At 35.0% G+C, this 17683-nt stretch overlaps 2 protein-coding genes across 2 annotated transcripts; one reads left to right on the forward strand and one right to left on the reverse strand.

Annotated features, from left to right (window-relative positions):
• The first annotated feature begins 326 nt into the window (after positions 1-326).
• Positions 327-4137, forward strand: LOC145072774 (pyruvate kinase 1, cytosolic-like). The gene is made up of 16 exons (XM_079019249.1): positions 327-507; positions 584-680; positions 1200-1297; positions 1402-1557; positions 1659-1736; positions 1879-2010; positions 2086-2166; positions 2264-2335; positions 2416-2505; positions 2590-2734; positions 2816-2904; positions 2995-3090; positions 3185-3252; positions 3439-3538; positions 3632-3691; positions 3781-4137. The coding sequence occupies exons 1-16, from the start codon at positions 439-441 to the stop codon at positions 3931-3933; spliced, it is 1584 nt and encodes a 527-aa protein (XP_078875375.1). The 5' UTR covers positions 327-438; the 3' UTR covers positions 3934-4137.
• Positions 4138-5796: 1659 nt separating this feature from the next.
• Positions 5797-6437, reverse strand: LOC145073104 (histone H2B.3). Its single transcript, XM_079019657.1, has one exon. It carries the CDS (start codon positions 6357-6359, stop codon positions 5940-5942), a length of 420 nt encoding a protein of 139 aa, XP_078875783.1. The 5' UTR covers positions 6360-6437; the 3' UTR covers positions 5797-5939.
• Positions 6438-17683: the final 11246 nt, after the last annotated feature.

A 17683-nucleotide genomic window follows, 5' to 3' on the forward strand; every position in this document is an offset into this window, starting at 1 on the left:
TATCTTCATCCTTAAAAATTTCATTTCAATTTAAACAATTACAAAATTAACATGCACGTAAGTTATTATTTAAAAAAAACGTTTTTATAAAAAGAAACATTTTTTAAAATAAGTTATTATTAAAAAATATTAGTTCTATTTCACCAAAAGAGTATCAAAATACCTATCTTTTTTTCTTTTTTCTTTTTAGTTGTTGTAATCATCCCTTGTTTTTTATTACTGTTTACTATTTTTACGCAAACAAACGGCCAAAACCTGGAACTTGGGTCAAATTCGGGTGGTTCAAGGGTGGAAAGTGACTATACAACGACTCTCTCCGCCACCCCCACTCGCTTTAAATAAACAATTCCTTTTGCATTTAGAGTTCATTTCCCCTAAACCCAAAACCAACCACCATCTCTGCATTTCTGATTTCTTCTTCGCTTTCGATCCATAACCATGAACTCCAATCACTTGCTTCTCGAAGAACCGATACGTATGGCCTCGATTCTCGAGCCATCCAGACCTGTAAGTTTGTTTCGTCGTTTTCCGATTCTAATTTTTTTTGTAATTACTTTGTTAAACTCGTGATCTTCGTTCGCAGAGTTATTTTCCCTCAATGACGAAGATCGTTGGTACTCTCGGACCGAAATCGAGATCTGTGGAGGTTATTTCCCGATGTCTCATGGCCGGAATGTCTGGTAATTTTCTTCTGCTTTCTCAGTTTCTCGTACCGAAGCTTGGATCTGGTGTTCACAGTCTAAGTGTAGTGGGATAATACACATGACTAAAAACTGATAAAAAATTGATTGTTGAGTGAGCGTTTGGTTAATTGTTTATTTATTTTTTATTTTTTTAGAGAAAGATAGTGACAGTTTTCAACACGATGGGCAACCGATATTCAATTTAGAAAAAATTGACCTTAATTTTCGCTTGCTCAAATTCGCATAAAATTGTTTATCTTAATTCTCTTTTACTCGGAATATTTCTGATTCTGAATATGGAAAGTCACTTTTTCAAATTGTTTGTTGAAATTCCATCCTACTTCGAGTTAAATCTTGACATAATTCTTCTCCCCAGATTGTCTTAAATACTGTTAGATTTACTTTACAGTTTCATCATAAATTTAAACAACTGCTTTGTGGACACTGATTCGCCCTCTTTTGAGTTTTTTTTTTTTTTTTTTTTTTTTGTGACATTTATTACTTTTCTGCTTGTAGTGGCACGATTTGATTTTACATGGGGTGATGCTGAGTTTCACCAGGAAACATTGGAAAACCTAAAACTCGCTATCAAAAAAACGAAGAAGCTGTGTGCTGTAAGCTTCATTACCAGTTCACCTGATGAATCATACTTACATTATCTTTATAAGCATACATATATCAGAGACTAATGAATTCATGTTCTTTCCTAAATAACCAGGTTATGTTAGATACAACTGGCCCAGAGCTCCTTGTTGTCAACAAAAGTGATCAACCTATACCACTTGAAGCAGATTCCTTTGTGGTTCTAACACCCGATCAAGAGAAAGAAGCATCTTCAAATCTTTTGCCAATCAATTTCAGTGGACTAGCTAAGGTAATACTTTGTTACATAGGTTTAATAACAGATAACAACTACTCAAAGCTATTTCCCATTGTGATATGAATCTAATTTTAAGTAACATTTGATATATACAGGCAGTAAAAAGCGGTGACACCATTTTTCTTGGCCAATACTTGTTTACAGGAAGTGAAACAACATCTGTTTGGCTTGAGGTAAATCTCCATTAAAAATAGCCACATATAGTACTATTTCATATACAAAATTAGTGGTTTCTATATGCAAAAGTTATATAAATCCACGCGTCTATTCGCTATCCCTTTGTTTCCTAATTAGAAATTTCCTTACGCAATGCAGGTTTCAGAGGTCAAAGGTGATGATGTTGTGTGTCTGATAAAGAACTCTGCTGTTCTTGCTGGAACATTGTACACTTTACATGTCTCTCAAGTTCACATTGATCTACCCACACTGAATGATAAAGATAAGGAGGTAAACTAAATCATCTCAAATATATTCAATATGGTTATCCTTTACATGGCTCTTATAAATTTTGATTAATTGTAGGTTATCAGCACATGGGGAGTTAAAAACAACGTTGACTTCCTCTCTTTGTCACACACACGCAGTGGTCAAGACATTCGAGAAGTATGCGTTACATTTACCTTGTATTTTATTTGTAAATTGCATGTGATTGTTTCCACTTTTTCCATGTTTGATTCATGATTCTCTTTTTATGTTAAAGGCTCGCGAATATCTTTCTAAATTAGGTGACCTAAGTCAAACTCAGATTTTCGCAAAGATTGAGAACGTAGAGGTGAGAGATATGCTTATTTGATATTAATATGTCATGAATGAAGGTATTAATTTTTTGAAACTGTGTAACATATACTGCAGGGACTAGTAAATTTTGATGAAATTCTTCAAGAAGCAGATGGGATTATTCTTGCTAGAGGAAACTTGGGGATTGACCTTCCACCAGAGAAGGTCAGCTTTGTTTAAACTTTAAAGTAAAAATAAAAATCAAATTTATGAAAATTAAGTTGGTAGCTTACAAGATTTTATGAACAGGTGTTTTTGTTTCAAAAAGCAGCTGTTTACAAATGCAATATGGCTGGGAAACCTGCGGTTGTTACCCGTGTTGTGGATAGCATGACTGATAATTTAAGGCCTACTCGTGCTGAGGCCACTGATGTTGCCAATGCTGTTTTAGATGGTAAATATAAATAAATATGCAACTGAATGTTTATTATAAAGGAAGGAATGACATGTTTTTATGTTTGTGAAATTTTTTTAGGTGCTGATGCAATCCTTCTAGGTGCAGAAACAATGAGGGGGTTGTACCCTGTTGAGAGTATCTCTATTGTTGGTAAAATTTGTGGTGAGGTATTGATTTCTTCCATTAATGTAATTTCTTCATTTTTTTTTAAATTGTATTTTTGATTTTGTAATACTCCATTGTTTATTGGTATGCAGTCTGAGAAAGTGTACAATCAAGATTCGTATTTCAAGAAAACTGTTAAATATGTTGGCGAACCAATGAGCCACATGGAATCCATTGCTTCCTCTGCGGTATTCAATTTCAAGATCACATAATAATATCCTTTTAAATCATGAATTAAAGATCATGTATATTAATATTAATAAGTCATGGGATCTATTTTAGGTGCGTGCTGCCATCAAGGTGAAAGCATCCGTTATCATTTGCTTCACGTCATCTGGACGAGCTGCAAGGTGTGTGTGTGTGTGTGTGTGAGAGAGAGGGACAGATTTGGAAAATTTTATCCCACCCTAGAAAGTAGTACATGTAGGAAAGGAAAAGGATTCGCTCTCTCTATATGTGCAAAAAGACATAAATGCCCTCTCTAGCTGAAATGAATATGTATGTTTTATATTTTCTAAATTGGATGAAAAATGCAGGTTAATTGCCAAGTATAGACCTACCATGCCTGTGCTATCTGTTGTTATTCCAAGGTTGAAGACAAATCAACTTCGTTGGACATTTACTGGTGCTTTTGAGGTAACTAATTAAGTAATCATATTATCTACTAAATCAAGCTATTGTTGTTCAAGGCAACTAATCCTGTGGGGTTTTTTGGTAATTTTATTATAGGCAAGGCAATCGCTCATCATTAGAGGTCTTTTCCCAATGCTTGCAGATCCACGACACCCTGTAAGTTTCACTAACAACTCTTTTTTTAACAACCACTTGCGCTTACGCTTAACAAAACTCCATTGTAAAAATAACTTGAATCAATGTAGGCGGAAGGCACAAGTGCAACAAATGAGACAGTTTTGAAAGTGGCTCTAGATCATGGAAGGAACATCGGTGTGATAAAGTCGCATGATCGTGTTGTTGTTTGCCAGAAAGTTGGTGATGATTCTGTTGTCAAGATCATTGAGCTTGAAGATTAGTAATATTAATAGTAGCCATAGCCAGCCATTTTTCGATTTCAGCAAGTTTTTTTTTTTTTCTTTTTTTATCAAGTGTAAATGGCGGCAGAGCTTGAGAGCCAAGTTCTTTTTGTGCCACCACAAAATTAGCCTAGCCTCCTTTTTATTTATGTATTGAATTCTGATTTCACTAGTCACTTTATTCAGCTTATGTTTTGCAGTTCATGACATATCTTCAATAGTTTTCCCATAATTACAAAAAACCTAGACTACTTTAATCTTCAATCATTTAGCATCTATACTTTTAAGTAAATGAAGCCATGAAATGTATAAATAATGTGAATATGCATTAGATATTTCATGAATGAATTAATTGTCTTTGTTTTGGGATTTGGTCACTTAACGTTTTTTTTTTATGCCCTGTCAACCATTAGACTTGTTTTTTTGTTTAAAACATATCATTATGATCGGTAATAGAAGGTTTTTCCGGTTTCTGGCGAGTTGAGTTCTTGACACTATTTTCAGATTTCTTGTTTCTCTATTTCTTATCTTTTGTTTCCAAATCCGCGGGTTTTTGTGTGGTCTTGTTCTTGAAAAGATTTCTGAGACCCTATAAATCAAAAATCAAAGTTGATGAGCAACTTAAACTCAAAGCTGCCATAGAAATCGATTCAAGAAAAAGACCTCATCAGAAATCAAAGTTGATGAAGGGGCTGGTCTCAATTTTCTGTTCCGAAGACCTCACCAGACACAAGTTGATGAAGGGGTTGTGTTCATAGTTGAAGAACACACCCTAAAACACGATTTCAGTTTTTGATTTCTCACACATAAACATGTGAAATCAAGTTCATCCATGGCAGATTTTGAGTTTATCCATGGTAGTTTTTTCAGATCTCGTTTCTAAAACTCTTCATCTTTCTCGAGTTTAAACCCTTTATCCATTGCAGATTCCGATTTTGTTTCTTGAACTTTTCTTCTTCCTCAAATTCGAACCCTAACTCATTTTTGACGATAAACAAACTCTAACAAGAATCAAATAATTGAATCAATTTGCATGTGTGTTTGTGTCAAGAACTCAACTCGCCGGAAAAACTATTTTGGCCGGAGAAGATGATCAGAAAAATCATACTCGCCGGAAAAGCTATTTCGACCGGAAAAGATGATCAGAAAAATCATACTTGGTTGAAAACAAGTGTAATGGTTAACAGCGCATATAAAAATTTTCTACTACTGGTATGTTTTAAACACAAAAACAATTGTAATGGTTAACACTTCATAAAAAAATAAATGATAAAACGTACATCCCTTTGAGAAATTATTGTCTTATTCGTAATTTTGAACCGTTTACATAACTTATACAAGTTTAGTAGTGATTGTGGAAAACAATTTTTGTTAAATCATCAGAGCATATAAGTTCAGAAAAATAGGTTTTTATATAATTCTTAAGATCGGCTACAACAATAATGATCTCGCAAAGGAACAAAATAAATCGGTGGTATTCTATGCCAAACCACAAACGCAACAAAAAAATGATCAATTTAAAACCATAAAAAAATAAACAAAAATGGGGGAAATTCAGACCAAATTTGGGCAAAGCCCCCAACTTTAACAAACGATGACTCTCCTTCTGGAAATTATGATAGAATTGAGGCTTTTCCCTGATTTTAAGATCTAAACATAAACAGGTAACCTACATTTACAGGACAACGATTATGAGCACATGAAACCCAACAAAGACGCTCGATTGAATTCCTTGGTAACAAAAAAGTAAACAAAAAGTCACCGCAAAAAAACAATCGAGAGCAAAATCAAGGAAAAAATGAACAATGTGAGCAAATTATGGCAAAATACCCGAATTTACAGTATGTAACAACGAAAGCAAAATTATTAAACTTAATTCATTATATCATTTATAACCGGATCATTACAAACTTTTGCTACTTCTGCGATTCGGTTTTTTACATTAAGACGGCACTTTAAACCTAAATTTACGACGCATAGAGTACCAAACCCTAACGTCTACGACTCTAAGAGCTAGTAAACTTAGTTACAGCCTTAGTACCTTCAGACACGGCATGTTTGGCCAATTCACCAGGAAGAACAAGTCTCACAGCAGTCTGAATTTCCCTTGAAGTAATAGTTGGCTTCTTGTTGTAACGAGCGAGCCTTGACGACTCCTGTGCAAGCTTCTCAAAGATATCATTAATGAACGAGTTCATGATCCCCATAGCTTTGCTTGAGATTCCGATATCGGGATGAACCTGCTTCAGAACCTTGAAGATGTAGATCTTGTAGGTCTCCACCGATTTCTTGTTCCTCTTCTTCTTCTTATCAGTCGAAGAGGCGTCCTTCGGAAGCTTCTTCTCGGCTCTGGGCTTCTTCTCTGCTGGAGCTTTCTCCGCTGCCGGCTTCTTCTCCGCTGGCTTCTTCTCCGCCTTTGGTGCCATTGCGATCGGTGGTGTTTGGTTTTGCGTTTGATAGATCTGTAAAATGAGAAAGGGTTGTGTGCTGATGGAAAGATTGACAGATTGGGGGTTATTATATATAGGGTAGAGGTCGCGTTGTGGTTGGTTGAAGTAGTTTGACGCGGATCGTGATTTTGGACCGTAGATTATTTGGGATGTTTATCGAACGGTGAAGACTGGTGTCGTGTGGAAGTCTTGAAGTTTGAGGTTGGATTTTGCTAATCTGACAGCGGGTTTTTTTTTTCAGCATTAAAAAGGTTTTGGAGGTGTGCTAATAAAGAGAGGACGATAGTAAGTGGTATAACATAAATGTTTGAAATTTTTGTAATATTAGGTTAGGTTCAATATATTATTTATAAATAGAAAACTACAAAAAGATATTTTTAGATAAATAGGTTTCAGATAAATAGATTCTTTATAGGTTAAATTTGTTTATATATTTTCTAACTCAACCAATTAAATGGCTTAAATTTAGATTAATCTGTTTAAAATTTTGAAAAAATAATTAGATACTATATTGTTTAAATAAAATTTAAAAATATGATAAAAACGTAATTGAATTCATAAATAAAAATATATTGTTCAAATAACATTAAAAATGTTTAATTTTAAAGTGGTTTTAAAGAGTAGCAAGCGTTGTTGGTGTCGAGAAATAAGATACTTTAAATTATGATTGCATTTTTAGCATAAATAATAATATAACATAATCTAAGCTTACGACTTTTCATAAGCACTTTTCAACTTATAGTTTATAACTTATAATATGATAAATTATGAGGGACTTACTTATTGATTTTGATTTATTTCCGATATGGCACCTTAATAAGCTATTCTCATTAAAACATCATTTTTAGCTTATACCTGTGTGGAACCGGTAATAAGCTAAAAATGAACTTAAATAAGCTTAGCCAAACACCACCTAATACTAGACAAGACAATGGGGCGGGTTTGGAGCGAATCGACCTTGATCCAAACCCATTTAACAAATTTCAAAATTCGATCCAAACCCGCTTCGTAACCCGCAGGGTTTTGAATAATCAAACTCATACCCTTATCCACCGAATCAGTAGATATCCAAACCCGTCCCGTAACCCGTAGGTTTTTTGAATAATCAAACACATTTTACTTAAATCATAAAATCAAATTTATTAAATAAAACTAATTTTTTATTTAGAAAACACATTATGTACTAGAGGGCTTTCTATTGGAATTAAAATCATTATTTTAGTTACTTCCGATTGGTTTTTGACCGTCAATTGCATTGATAGAGAATAGCAATTACATACTTTCTTCCAGTTGATAAATGACCTTTTTGATTTATAAATGAAATCGGTGATTACATGATGAAATATAAATGGAATGAAATCATGACTCTTGGGAGAAGACTGGAAGTCTAGAATTTGAGTCCTCCAGTCCTATGTAAAAAAAAAAAATTAGTCGTTGGCCTTTTCTCTTTGGACTTCTAATTGGAATTTAATGTAAACTTTAGGCAATATAAAATATAAATTTATATTTATATAACTTATATAGGGCGGGTTATAAATGGAGCGGATCGGTGATGATCCATACCCGACCCTTTTAATAAAAGGGTTATCGGGTACGGGTCGTTAACGGGTAAACGGATCAAAAAGTATGCTCCAAACCTGTATATTTATTAAGGGTTTGGATCAGATCAGGGTAAAAACTCGTTCTATTGCCAGGCCTACCTAATACAATATAATATTTAAATAGTTATTAATAAGAAGGGAAATTTGAGTAATCTAAACTTTTTTGTGTTTTTTTTTAAGTGTAACCCAATTTTTTTATTTTTTTGCAAAAATAATCACATACTCCGGAATGGGCTGTTCCCTAACCTATTTTAGACTCGTTTTCAGGTGGGCCGGCCCATTTCGATGCCTCCGGAAGGCCCATTATGGAGTATCCGTACGTACTGGGTATGCTTTGAAGGTTATGAGCCGTATAATTGGAGGTCAATGGACGTGATAACCAAGCGTCATGTTCTATTATGGTAAGCTTTTGGGTATGGTGCCCTTAATTGTTGGATTGTAGGATTATGGTCTATAGCAGACTTGTGTTTGTTTTTGTAGTAGGAAGAACACTGAAGTGATTATCTATATGTTTCAGTTGTGGTTCTTTTGGGGTTCCTTGTCATCAATTGGGATAGTAGATGGATGCAGAATTGTATCAAGGGAAGGTACTTTGATACGACAATCTTTATCGAGAGTAGTAAAGTGCTTCATTTGCTTTGGGGTGTGAGCACCCAATATCATTTGATCATGGGATCTTAGTATTGTAAGCTCAATGTGGTGGTGATTAGGTAGGAAGATTGTGGGATGGCCAAGTAATCCAATGATTATGACGTTATCTGAATGTATTACGATCGCATGGATTCGATGATCGAATTTTTGAGCTGCTGCTTAGAGTTATGATAAATTGCTTAGGAATATGTAATAGCATAGTTTTCATTTGCATTGTAAGGATATATTTTTCCGCACTAAAATAAATTTTGATTTTGTCTTATTTATATTTCCTTGCAATGGCAATTGTGAAAATTGATGTCTGTGTGTTTCTATTACAAGCAATATTAAATGGATGTGATTCTTAGTTATGTTATTTATGGTAATGTCGTAATTTTTTAGGTAAGGAAATATTCCCATCGCCCAAGTTTCAATTGGACAGAAGCTTGGAATCATATGATTTGAATCATGTGATGTATGGAAATCTTGGTACTTAGAAATTTTAAGGCTAATTCCTTGACAAAGAGTCAAGTGAAGGACTAGGAGATCGAGTTTACAATGTTGTGCACTGGTCAAGTCCACCATAAATAACAATAACATTATTCGTCATGATTTACTAAAAGTCTAGTAAATGTGGTTATACTTACAAGATTAAGTGTAACTCTGAATCATTGAAAAGTTTCAATGAATGGAAGAATGAATAAGTAGAATCAATGAAGGCAGAAAGATAAAAAGTTTATCCAATCTAATAAGAAGGGATAGTACTTTTGTATCATGTTTTATGATTGTCTTGGTAATCGTAGGAACCATATTACAATTCATCCTTCAAGAACACCTTAGTGCACTAGTTTGGCTAAGAAGAGGAATCAAGAATTGTTGTAGCGGTTAAGTCAATAAGATGTATCATACTTCATTCCAAAATCAAGTCTTAGAGTCATACTCCAAGATTGTGACTTGACTGACATAATCTTAAGTAGGAATTTTCTTACACTTGCACATTTTGGTAAGTTGTGATGTCTTGAATAAGACAATGACCAACTAGTACCAAATTACGTGTAGGTTTTGTCTTGATATAGATACACACTAATTATTAAATATTTGTTTTGCCAGGAAATGTTTCTTGACAAGAGAATCTTATATGTCAAGAGGTCAGTGGGAGTCTAAATGATTTTGAAAAAAGGTTCAAGAACTAATCAAGAGTAAACCTGTTAGACACTAGCGCACGACTTGAGGTTTGTAACCTATCGTGTTGACATATTCTTATTTCTGTGCCATTCCTGATTAAGTCGGCTATGCATGTGAGTTCCATGAGTTCTCAATTGAATGCATAAAGGCAAAGCACTTTGTTCAATGAAAGTACATTGACTAGTATAGGCGAACTGCTGAATAACTTGGAAGCAATGGTGGGACCCTTGATGGCAAGAAATTAAGAATGAATAAGTTCAGTCCATATGAGTTTGGGTTTGTCACAAACATTGTCTTATAATTATGGTTATGATAAATTCACGTGGATAGGAACACATACACCATAAGACCTAAGTGTCATAAGGTTTCTCTCCGCTTCATGCAAATGATTGCGAGGAAACGCTTTCACTAAGAGAGATTTTGAAGATAGCATTATGTAATTTGCATTTCTCAAATTTAGTTATGATTACGACATTCCTCTTCATAGTTCGAATTGTGAGAAATGGCAAATGGGTCTGAACATTTTAGACTTATTGTTATAAGTTTTAAAACTGTTTAAACACACATATAGGTTATCTAAGGAAAGGTGTATGAGTTCGAGAAGATTAGATAAAGGCTTATCGAAAGCATCTCGGTTTCAAAAATTTGAACTTTTGTAAATAAAGTCAATAAGTATTGGTTTCTAGAAGTCCAGCTAATTTCTGAATATGTGTCAAAGCTAGTGGGAGCATAAGTGTTATGCTTGGAAAATATATAATCATCATGTGAGTGGGAGCATGATAACTATGGTAAGTATTGCGAGATAACAATATTAATTATAAAAAACAAAAGGTTCAATTCATGAAATTGCAAGGGTTGAAAAGTTGTTTTGCTATGATTAAGGGAGAGAATTTTATACTTCATTTCAGTTCTAAAAACTTGGATTGAATTTTTTTTATCTAATTTAGTCATATAAAATTAAGACTGTGTTCTCAAATTTGATTATGATTACGACATCCATCTTCATAGTTCGAATTGTGAGAACATGACAAATAGAGATATTATAGCAAAAGACTGGTCAAGTATCACGTCTTTATGTAAGACATTATGAATCGTATCCCATATGCTTTGGGCATAGGATCGATTGCATATGATGTAATATTTGTGTGTTCTAAATTTTTCCAAGTGCCTAAGGCATTAAGAGGGAGAAGGATTGGAACCAGATATGACTAAAGGTGATTAATCAAATGTCAAGAGGACAATCTAAGGTTCGCTAATGATTGGTCGCTTATGAGCTGTTGGAAGTATAGTAATGGAAGGACCACACTGACATTATTATTATTAGATATGATTATATTAATAATGAGTTGTCATATGGTAAATATGGAATTGTTTCCATATTGAGAGTTTGACTTTAAGAATATCTATGTAGATTAGAAACTTTTATGCAAGAAGGATGTTCAAAGGAATGTACTTTGAATGTGAGACTTCATGTCTATGGAATTGTCTTGCAACAATCTCCAATAAATGACTTCGTAATTTCATTGGCAAAGTTTTTGTGACTTTGGCACTATGACATTACAAAAGAATTGTTGCATAAAATGTTAAAATATAACATATTCTATAAGTGGCAAGAATTTGGTATTCTCACACTTGTGGTAAGGATTGAGAATTGTGAAATGAGTGTGATTGAAAATGTTATTCAATTATACTATTTCACAAAGTAAGGACCATAGGTAAACATAGTGTGCATGCTAAGAGCATGGGACAATTGTGTTGGATATAGTGTCCAAGTCCATAACTATATGTGGTGTACTGGACCTGACCCGGCATGGTCCATTTGGGTTGCACTTCACCCAAACAATTATTGATAATCTTTTGAGAATAATACAAGTTATAAATTATTAACATATTATAAGTTCTAATATATTAATATAAAATCATATTATTTAATTAGTATGGATCTATAATTAATCTAGAATTAATTTAGAGATCAAAAGTATGACTAATTAAATATGAGCTCTTGTATTTATACAGTATGGGCTAATGCTTATTTGGAATGGGCTAGGCTTGCATGGAAAGTACATGGATAGTCCATGGAGCTTTAACCCATGGATCTCATGGAAATGAAAAGACATGGGTATTAGGGTTTACATGGATGTAACCCTAATCCACCACACTATATAAAGGAGGCTTTGGTTATTGAAATCACACTAGTTGTGGTGAGTAAAGTAAGAGGGCCGATTTCAAGAAAGGTGATTACTATTCTCTCAAAGTTTCAAGTTTGTGGTGATTTGTGATTTCCATTTGAGGCATCCACACTATTGGTGTTAGGCTCTAAAACTCCAAGCAACTAACTACAAGTACAAGGTAAGTAGTTCTACTAGCTTTATTTGATTCAAGTTCCCCATGCCATGCTAGATATGATAAGAACCTTGGAAAAATAATTATTTGCATGTATCTTATTCAAACATAGATCCAAGGTTTCTACGGTTGCATGTACACCATAGGAGTGTTAGAATGCTCAAAATGCATCAGTGGTATCATAGCCTAGGCTTGTTTGTATGATACTTGATGCAAAAGTTGGTTTTTCAAAAACTAAAATTGTACAGATTGCAAAACTCGACGAGTTCTGGCCAAAAACTCCCCGATTTCACGAGTTAACACATGAACTCGACGAGTTCCTTAGGGAACTCGACGAGTTTAGCTTGCAGAATGTAGTTTCTCATGTTTTGCTGCTGGAAATGGACTAGAAACATTACCCTAAACTGTTTTGGTGTTATAAAACTTGTTTTAGATGGTGTGATGTTTATGCTAATCCATTTACAATGGCTATTATCAAAAATTACAAGTTTTATGAGTAATTTATGATTCTTGAAATGTTCATATTCATGTTCCTGAACTTATGAAGATTAGATGATCATAAGAATTGTTTGTAACCTACTTGGTAGTTTAATTCTTGATCATTATGTGGTTTAATGGAGTCCATAACTTGTCCTCAAGTTATGGAAATCCAAAGGTCACACTTTAATAAAAACCATTAAAAGAACACAAGGGTTATAAAAATGAAGAGTCTTCATTTTTAATACTCAATTAAATTCATAAGTTATAAGAAATGAAAAGTTTTGAAAGTTTACAAAACTTGCCCTAAAGTTTTGGAACAAGTAAAGTCATGATTAAAACTTTAGTTCCAACCCTTAGAATTTTAAAAGTTAAAATCCAACCCTTATACTTTATAATATTATAAGTTAATATATATATATATATATATATATATATATATATATATATATATATATATATATATATATATATATATATATATATATATAAGATCAAGTTGTCTTACCGCTAGTACGTCTCATTCACGAAGCCTGTCTATAAGGGGGGTATAAGGTTGTTGCCTATAAAATGGCAACTTAATGGGTGTCCACTCTCACCCACCGCTTCCTTGATCGGTGGAGGGTCGTTAGCTGAACGGGTAGGAGAAGGACTTATAAATTCTCATTAAAAGTATAATGATAATACTAAAGTAACTAAACCTTATTAAATTCCCAATCTTAGTTATTTTAGGAAAATGTGAATAAGGTGCTAATCCATGAAATTACACTTTACACTTTGTTTAAGTCGTCAGTGGAGCGTGTGTGGTTAACCGGCACACTAACTTGAACTTAAGAAGGTAGGTAAATGGTGACTTAATGTTTATCATAGTATCGATGGAGTGTGTGTGGTTAACCGACACATCGATTGAGGGGTGATACATTAAGGTACCAAGTAATTTGCATGGTTACTTCACACCTTGTTTTGTGATCATTGGCATCCCAGTCACAAAACTTGAAGGGCACACTCGAGATTGAAACATGCCATTGAAGAAAGTTCAATGAATCTCAAAGAATCTTGGAGTTTCTAAACCAATTAAAACCTAATTAAATATTTCGTTTTTCATGGTGGAAATTGGTGAATCGTCATTCACCTACCTTCAAATATCTTATAGCTTAGATTACGACATCCCTCTTCTAAGTTATAAAATATTGTGTTGGGTCCTAGCCTTAATATTACATTTGGGTGTTTTATTAAGGACTATCTCTATATCTAATCTAATCTATTCCCTCTTATTTTCAGATGTCTTCCAATAACAATGCTTACGGCTCAAACCCTACTAGCTCCTTCTCTCTCATGAATCTTTGTAGGAGAGCCATCTTTAATGGATCCAACTTTACTGATTGGATCAGAAACATCAGGATGGTCACTCGTATGAGAATAAAGAATATGTTCTCGACAAGGAGCTGAAGGTACCCGAGCCAACTGCTACTCCTGAAGAGCTTGTTGAATACGAGGTACATGAAAGAGATGCTACAAAAGTGGCATGCATCATGATAGCCACCATGACAGCTGAGCTCCAAAAGTCCTATGAGGACTATTATCCTTTTGAGATGCACCAGGACTTGATGGATCGCTACCATCAAAGTGCTCGTCAAGAGCGATATGAAATAATCTCATCCATGATAACAAACCGAATGAAGGATGGTGAACCCCTCACGGGCCACATGCAGAAAATACAAAGGTATGTGGACCGTCTACTGAAGCTGAATGTGAACTTCCCCGAGGAGTTAGCAATAGACATCATTTTGCACTCCTTACCATCGTGTCATGATCAATTCCGCATGACATATCACATGAACAAGGAAGAAGTCACCATCATGAAACTTCAAGGTCTCTTGAAGACCGCCGAAAGTGGTCTAAAGGGTAAGTCGGTTGTTACCAATCCTACTCCTACTCCAACTGCGGCCAATGTCTTGGCAATTGGGCATGGCAAAGGGAAGAAGAGAAATAACCCTTCTAAGGGTGCCAAGGGTAAGACCCTTGAAGGCTCCTCTTCAAGCAAAACCAAGAAAGGTTTTGTCACTCCTTCTGCTGACCCTAATGAGGCTGAATGCTTCTATTGCCATGAAAAGTCGCACTGGAAGCGAAACTGCCCAAAGTACTAGCAAGATTTGAAGGATGGGAAAGTAAAACCCAACCATGCAGGTATATACATTATATTGTCTAATAACTCATCTCATTCTAAGTCTTGGGTCCTTGATATAGGTTGTGGTATTCACATATGTTGTGATTTGCAGGGACTAAGAAGAAGTGAGAATGTGGAACAGGGAAAGATAAACTTGATCATGGGAAACATGAAAGCTTCACCTGTCACCAAGATAGGAGTTTATTCCTTAGTGCTAAATAGTGGGTTTACATTAGATTTGAATAAATGTTATTATTCGCCAGAAATGGCAAGAAATGTTATTTCCTTTCATGCATTGTATAAACAAGGTTTTACCTTTTATTTTGATAATAATAATGGTAGTATTGATGCGTTCTTTAATAATATTCTTTATTTTAAAGCATTTCATTTCGTTAAGACTTGGTCTGAATCGTAGTTCAGATTCAAGTCAGTTCAGTGAGGGCGACCGCGAAAGTCACCGAAGGGGTCAGTCTTTTCCTTCACCCCAGATTAAAAAAAGGCGGGGAAGGGCGTTAGGAGAAGTTTGAATCCGTTCCGTTCGGATATTGATCGGTCTTGGTTTGATCTATAAGAATAGATCTTAGGCGGAAATAGAGCTCTTTGAAATTGAAAGCGGTATTCCCCCTTATATATAGCCCAAAATAAATAGAATCATGGAATTCTCTCCGAGAGCTGCTGAACTAACGACTCTATTAGAAAGTAGAATTAGCAACTTTTACACGAATTTTCAAATGGATGAGATTGGTCGAGTGGTCTCAGTTGGAGATGAGATTTCTCGAACATAGGAGAATTCAGATGAAAGCGCCGGTCCTTGAATGACCGACTTAGCCCCTTGCACACTAAGGTGCCTTAGCCTATCCACACACAACCACACCCAAAGGGGAGCACCTGCCCAACTATCCGATCTTGCTTTTGCCACTGTCGGTCTAAGCGCAGTTGGAGGAAGGGGAGATGGGATGAGTGAGGTGGGCCCCTTTTCATCATTTCTTCGCATGTACCCGTAGTAGCGTAGAGGAGGTAGGATGGGCAGTTGGTCAGATCTGGTATGGATCGTACATGGACGGTAGTTGGAGTCGGCAGCTCTCCTAAGGTTCCCTTATCGGGGATCCCTGGGGAAGAGGATCAAGTTGGCCCTTGCGAATAGCTTGATGCACTATCTCCCTTCAACCCTTTGAGCGAAATGCGACAAAAGGAAGGAAAATCCATGGACCGACCCCATCATCTCCACCCCGTAGGAACTACGAGATTACCCCAAGGACGCCTTCGACATCCAGGGGTCACAAACCTACCATAGAACCCTGTTCAATAAGTGGAACGCATTAGCTGTCCGCTCTCAACTATAATGGGTATAGTTTGTCGGTTATTCATTACATTTTTACGTAACATTGTGAAAATGAAATATTTTCATCTAGATGAAATATAGACTTTCTTTTTCGTAAATCTATTAATACTAAGGGTTGTGAGACATTCAACTTCAACGTACTCACAAGTACGCATTTCAAGTCCTGTATTATAAACCATAATCTCTTGGAGGGAGAGCGTGATACTTGTGTATAGATCCATACGGGATTGACAATCCCGCACCTAAACTGTTAGCTACAGTTAGACCGGCAGGTCTGGGGTGACAAACGTCATAACACTACAATGCCTGAATAACATTGTTGCAGGCAATCTGGGTCAATAGCATGGTTATAAAACTCACATGGAAGTATTAAAATAAGTTTAATTTACGAGACTCTTGAATGCATTCAATAAATACATTATTTGGATATGGCTACACTTTCACCATTTTAGTACAAAAAAATACCATTACACGTCAGCCTTTGACACTTTTCAAACTATATGTGGAAAATGTTGGATTTTCTAGGAAAACGTTCGGTTATTCTTTTACTAAAGGACATACAATTTTCAGTACCAAAAACGCTTTCTGAACTCACCAACTTAATTGTTGACACTTTTTTGAAACTACTTGTATTTCTCAGGGAATCAGTAATACAGGTAACCATCAACTTTTGGAGAAGGAACGCTAAGGCGTCTATTATTAAAACTTTTTGAATCATCATATTTGTAATATTCTTTTAAAACTTGTAATACACGTGACAATGTAAGTTTTTATTATATTTATGATGGTTATGTTACTTTCTTTACAATATTCAACTGTTATGGTACTACGTGAAGTCACCCACCCCCGAATGTTTCCGCCATTCTGGTTTGGGGGTGTGACATATCTTAGTCAAACATAGATCAAGGTTTCTACGGTTGAATGTACACCATAGGAGTGTTAGAATTCTCAACACACATCAAATTGTTGTTATAATTCAAGCAATAAGTTGATTACCCGAAACATTATACAATGAATAATGTGTAATCAATATGGTGATTAAATAAAAGGAGTTTTATTTATACTCAAAAGTTTGGGGCCCTATTGTGTTCGATTATTCTTGTGTTTCACTTTGCATGTTTTGACTTCCTGAATAATAAGATTATTCGAACGTTCCACAGTCGCTCATACTTTGGGAGTAGGTATGAAAGAAGATTGTCATGAATTGGTTTGTAGATTGCCTAAAGTGTATTAGACATAGCAAATGTTTGTTGCAACGTTCATGAGTGCTTATGAATATGATTTGAGCATTGGATTAAACTCACGCTTACTTGGATCGCTTCATGGATTTTATCACGGGTCATTGGTGGGATGATAATATCTTATATTCTTGGAATCGAGACGTGTGAGTTGTATCAAACATGAGGGGGTGCACCCATACTCACTCACTCGCAGGGGTACAATAAACAATTAAAGATACATATAAAATTAACCTATACAACCATTACTTTTATTATTTACTAGGTGTAAAACCCGTGTATTACACAAGTTGATTAAAAAAATACAATATTAAAAT

Source organism: Lactuca serriola, chromosome 9 (assembly GCF_051521515.1).
Source record: "Lactuca serriola cultivar US96UC23 chromosome 9, Lser_US96UC23_V15, whole genome shotgun sequence".
NCBI lineage: Eukaryota > Viridiplantae > Streptophyta > Magnoliopsida > Asterales > Asteraceae > Lactuca > Lactuca serriola.

What these genes read in the sequence shown, in the direction of transcription:
- LOC145072774 (XM_079019249.1), top strand. Translation starts at nt 439, where the DNA reads ATGAACTCCAATCACTTGCTTCTCGAAGAACCGATACGTATGGCCTCG. An exon ending in ATTTCAGTGGACTAGCTAAG is followed by an intron (nt 1,558 to 1,658) that starts GTAATACTTTGT and finishes TGATATATACAG; the next exon opens with GCAGTAAAAAGCGGTGACAC. An exon ending in TTGACCTTCCACCAGAGAAG is followed by an intron (nt 2,506 to 2,589) that starts GTCAGCTTTGTT and finishes TTTTATGAACAG; the next exon opens with GTGTTTTTGTTTCAAAAAGC.
- LOC145073104 (XM_079019657.1), bottom strand. Translation starts at nt 6,359, where the DNA reads ATGGCACCAAAGGCGGAGAAGAAGCCAGCGGAGAAGAAGCCGGCAGCG.